Genomic DNA, 5,123 nt, shown 5'->3' with positions numbered 1-5,123 from the left:
ACACAAGCAAGACAAACAGTTTGACTCCGATTAAACTCATGAGCAAATCATCATAAGTTAATTCACTTTGCCCCAATATTTACTTCCTAGCAAAGGAGAGAAACAGTATGTTTCCTGTTAACTTATGACTTAAGACTAAACTTTTACATCAACATAAAATTACTCGAGAGGGTAGTTTCTTGATCATGTTGCACACAGAAGAGAGCATTTGCCTGATTCGGGCAAATCTTGAATTTCCCTTTCTATATTATGTCTCCAGAAACTGTGGCTTTTAGCCATTTTTTGAACCTTATATACAAACAATAGACTGATTCATACTCATAAATCGCGCAGGATGAGTCCATCAGATTGCTGCAGGTCTTCCATCTTTCCTAGGATCACTTACTGCCACAAGCATCCCACGAAAAACCCCGTTTTTATATTCTTTCCCACTCCTCCTTCCCAACTTTAAGGGAGAATTTGGAAGGTTTTGAACAATTAGCTGACAGATGGCTCCTCCGTTATGTGCCTCGAGTTGATGACCCCTCTCTTCCAAGAAATGCTTTTTCTCGTCCGAGAGTTCAATATGATCGCCATCGATGCACGTCCAGTTCTCGTACAGAACTACATTCGGAATTAGCTGCAAAAAGAAAGGAACACGAATCAATACTTGGGGTTTCAGAATTGATCGTTAAAGATACTTCCTCCGTTCCATTTTATGTGAACCTCTTCGGAGTACGAGATTCAAATTAACTAATTTACAGTGTGAATTTGGACATAGAATTTTCAAAAAATTTAAAATAAAATTTACATATTAGAAACTATATAAAAAGTACTATAAGTCATACTAATAGTTAACCACAATATTTGCAAAAAACGTGGTCAAAGAAAACTGTATGACTCCCCAAATAGTAATAGGTTCACATAAAGTGGAACAGAGGGAGTAGTGTACATTGCTAATCAGGTAAAGGGACCGACCTCGTGGTAGACTCTTGGACTCTGAACTGCTGCTAAAGGATCCATCCCCAAGATGAAATGGTTGATGAAAACCTGGACGACCGCGGGGATTATTTTCAGGCCACCACTACCACCAATTACACCAGCCAACTGATTATCCTGTTAAATTTCCAAGAAGAAGAAACAATCAATACAAGATATACTAAGCAACTACTACGCCTCAATCCCGAGCAAGTTCGGATCGTCTATATTCTGGATTGGATACCTTTAGAACAATGATTGGGGCCATAGACGACAACGGTCTCTTTTTTGGTTGAATAAAATTAGCCGGAGCAGGAGGGAGTTCATCAGGGGATATTTCACTAGGTGTTGAAAAATCTCCCATTTCGTCGTTGAGTACAATACCAGTTGAAGGAGAGAGCACACCAGCTCCAAATGGATAGTTTACTGTGGTAGTCACTGATACAGCATTTCGATCGGAATCTACAATGCAAAAGTGACTTGTTCCGTGATCTCTTAGCTGACTCCACCTACGAATCAAGGACCAAAAGCGCTTTAGAGCCATTGGTATGCAATCAATAGGCTCGTTAGTTCTAGAATTTATCTAACCTGGGCATATAGTATTCAGGAGGAAAGGTGGTATTGTCGAAAATCTTCCGTTGAATTTCTTTGGCAAAAGATGGGGAAAGCATGTCAGATACAGTTTTACTGATATTTACAAAGTCAGGATCACCAAGGTCCATTCGAACTGCAAACATGTGTTTCATCGCCTCAATTAGTCGATGCAGACCTAAAGAACCTTCTGCAGCATTATAGCATTCAAGGATTTTAAGAATCTGCATTTCCCCAATCACAATAGTTTAGTCGGACAATCGTGCTATATTACGTTTAGACATATTTGAGGAAGGATTGGAACCAATATGTCTATGTGTGTACAGGCTAAGCTGGTTTATATACATACCAGAGAAATCCCGAGTGTTCCACTGGACGGAGGTGGCATTCCAACGATGGTATAGCCCATAGCATTAACGGTAACTGCTTCTGGAATTTCCACTTTGTAATTCCTCAAATCGTCCATTGTTAAAATTCCACCTGCTCTTTTCACATCTTCGATAAGCCTTTTACCAACCTCTCCATTATAAAATGCCTCAGGCCCTTGTTCAGCAATAAGCTCTAAGCTGTGGCTAAGCTCTACGTTATGGCAAATTTCACCTGCCCGTAACAACTTCCCCTCTGGTGCAATTACTTGTCGCAAGCCAGGATCTTTAAGTATCACCTTTGCTTTTGAAGCAATATGATGTGCAAGATATGGAGCAACCACGAATCCATCTCTAGCAAGTTTAATCGCTGGTTGAAATAGGGTCTTCCATGGCAACCTGCCATGTTTTGACCAAGCGGCGTGAAGACCAGCTAGCTCACCGGGAACTCCCATGGACAATGCTCCCTCTAACTTGGAGTTTCCATTATTATCATACATGTTCTGTTTGAGTATAATTTCATTGTCAATTTAATCAGAGAGGACAAACCAATCAAATTCAGAACTTGCAACTTCGAGTTGTCTATGTTTAGGTACTAAATACTAATTCCAATTCCCAATAAGAACAGAACAACAGTTTGTTCATGTAGACAAGTACAACAACTACTACTGCTATGCCTCAATTCCAAGGAAGTTGGGGTCAGCTACATGAATCCTCACTGTCCATTTCACTTCATCAAGCCACAGTTTACTTATGCCGATACAAATTAAAGAATTTAACTTATATACACTAACAAACCAAATTGTTTTTTACAATATCAGTGCTTCAATCCAAAGCAAGTTGGGATCGGTTATAAGAATCCTCAGTGTTCATATCGCTCCATTTAAGCCACAATTTACTTATGTCGATACAAATTAAAGAATTTAACGTATGTACACTAACAACCTAATTGTCTTTTTACAATATCAGTACTTCAATCCAGAGCAAGTTGAGATCCGCTATATGAATCCTCAATGTTCATGTCGCTCCATTTAAGCCACAGTTTACTCATGTAGATACAAATTAAAGAATTTAACTTATATACACTGACAATGTAATTTTTTGTACAATATCAGTATATCTTAACTTGGTGTAATAGGCAGCGTGTCTTAATTTCCACATTAGTATTCCCACTATTTATGGACGATTGCATGTAATTTTCTGTTAGGTGGCCTGATACTATAAAAATTCATTTCAATTATGTATAGAAGTTAAACTCTAAATTAAATAGTTATTTGATGAAGTTTGGATGAGTTGAAACTTGAATGAGACAAAGTAATGCTAAAAAAGAGAATTATGAACCTGTGAAGAAGCTAAAGGAGCAGTTTCCCTCATATCAATAGCTTGAACTTCTGATGTTGATGAAGATCTAACAACCATAAAACCTCCACCGCCAAGTCCACTGGCCATTGGATTGACAACTCCAAGGCAAAGTGCTGTGGCAACTGCAGCATCAACTGCATGTCCACCAATTTTAAGTATGGATATACCGATTTCCGAGCACCGGCCATCATCAGCAGCAACAACTGCTTGCTCTGATTCAACAATGTCAGCATTTTGCTGCAGTCTTCCATTATATCTCTCAACATCTCCAACTAGCCAAATACCAATGTGTCCATGGTGTCTGAGGCCTATAACTACATTAAGATGAAAAAAAAAAGAACTACAAAATCAAATGAAAGAAGTGCAAAATGGATGTGCTAAAATAATTGTGTAAACTCAATCAGCTTCTTGAAATTTATTTCAGAAGATAATTAGACAATCAATGTTAATTTTAAAGGTAAGAATATACATGCCAATTTTTTATTTTTTTTATAATCGAAAAATCCCCGAGAGCTAATGGCGCATAGTTCGAAACTCAATGGATAGTGGGCCCGCTCCTCTAATTCTCACTTAAATACTAGTAGGATTTTTGTCTATAACAATGTTCCACTGCTAATTTTGGTTAAAAAAAAGTAGGAATGTACATGCCAAATTTTATTTTTTGATAACCGACAAGCAATTATCAGAAAAGTGCAGCCCGGTGCACTAAGCTTCCGCTATGCGCGGGTCCGGAGAAGTGCCCTTGTGGTCCGGCCCTTTCCCGAATCCCGCGCATAGCGAGAGCTTAGTGCATCGAGCTGCCCTTAACAATATTGACCCTATAGCGTATCGTTCTAAACTACATGGATAATGGGTCCGCTCCTCTAAATTCTCACTTAAATACTAGGCATTTTGCGTATGATAAGGTTGGAACCTATGAAATGCGCCTAACTCACACATCACAAGTTGCGCTTTTACCACTAGACCAACCCCCCCCCCCCCCCCCCCCACAAGCTTGTACGTGCCAATTTGCCAGGTCAAATATTATTCAATTCAAGAAAGCCTGTAAATTTGACAATTTTTAGGCAAAAACCCAGAATCAATAAAGGGTCAGCAGAATTTTACCCTCTACAGTAATTACTCAACAAATTCTTTCACAATTTCAAGAATTATAACATGACACTTCACTTCTCTTAAGTAAAGCTAAAGAGTGAAATTCCATGATCATGGTGTTAATTAACTTCATTTTTCATAGCTTTTTAAAGACCAATTAACGAAATTCCTTCAGAATTCAACTGAATAATCTGTTAACAGAATTGCATTTACTAAGAAAACAAAGAAGAAGACGAAGAAAAAGTAAAAGGTGAAAAACTCACATGAAATGGCAGTGAGTGCAAATAAAAAGCAAAGAGCAAAACTCCATTTCTTTCTTCTATTGAAACTAGCAGGAGAAGGGTCCAACAATGGAGCTTCCAAATTCTGTTTCCTCATCTCTCTACGACTAACAGAATGGCGGGGGGTGGGGGGTGGGGGGGGGTGGGGGGGAGTAGGTGAGAGAAAACTCAAAGGTCCAATGCTTATATAATTGCTTATACGTTTTGGTTGAGTGTGCTTTTGTTTGTTGATGATGACTTCACTTGATGTTACGGGTACATCTTTTTTTATAAAAAAAATTAGATAGCAAAAGGAATCTATATTTTTAATGAGCTTTACACGTATGAATATGAATTTAGTCGGAATTTATTATATCAGACACTAGCGAAAAATCAAAAAAGGAATGTAGTATTTAGAGTTAAGTTGAAAAATAGTATTTTAAATTTGAAATTATGTTTGAAAATAAATTTCACTTGAAAAAATATTACAGTTCTA

General features: G+C 38.0%; 1 protein-coding gene across 1 annotated transcript; it reads right to left on the bottom strand.

Moving 5' to 3' along the window:
- LOC107798576 (glutathione hydrolase 3) lies at positions 1-4,835 on the bottom strand. The gene is made up of 7 exons (XM_016621589.2): positions 4,631-4,835; positions 3,255-3,589; positions 1,898-2,416; positions 1,546-1,772; positions 1,202-1,466; positions 958-1,095; positions 1-619 (listed from the first exon to the last, which is right to left on the bottom strand). The coding sequence occupies exons 1-7, from the start codon at positions 4,743-4,745 to the stop codon at positions 344-346; spliced, it is 1,875 nt and encodes a 624-aa protein (XP_016477075.1). The 5' UTR covers positions 4,746-4,835; the 3' UTR covers positions 1-343.
- Between the last annotated feature and the right edge of the window lie 288 nt (positions 4,836-5,123).

This window comes from Nicotiana tabacum, chromosome 21 (assembly GCF_000715075.1).
Source record: "Nicotiana tabacum cultivar K326 chromosome 21, ASM71507v2, whole genome shotgun sequence".
Classification (NCBI taxonomy): domain Eukaryota; kingdom Viridiplantae; phylum Streptophyta; class Magnoliopsida; order Solanales; family Solanaceae; genus Nicotiana; species Nicotiana tabacum.
This window is presented reverse-complemented; position numbering and strand designations above follow the sequence as displayed.

What these genes read in the sequence shown, in the direction of transcription:
- LOC107798576 (XM_016621589.2), bottom strand. Translation starts at nt 4,745, where the DNA reads ATGAGGAAACAGAATTTGGAAGCTCCATTGTTGGACCCTTCTCCTGCT. An exon ending in GAACACTCGGGATTTCTCTG is followed by an intron (nt 1,773 to 1,897) that starts GTATGTATATAA and finishes GGGGAAATGCAG; the next exon opens with ATTCTTAAAATCCTTGAATG. An exon ending in CCCCAATCATTGTTCTAAAG is followed by an intron (nt 1,096 to 1,201) that starts GTATCCAATCCA and finishes GAAATTTAACAG; the next exon opens with GATAATCAGTTGGCTGGTGT.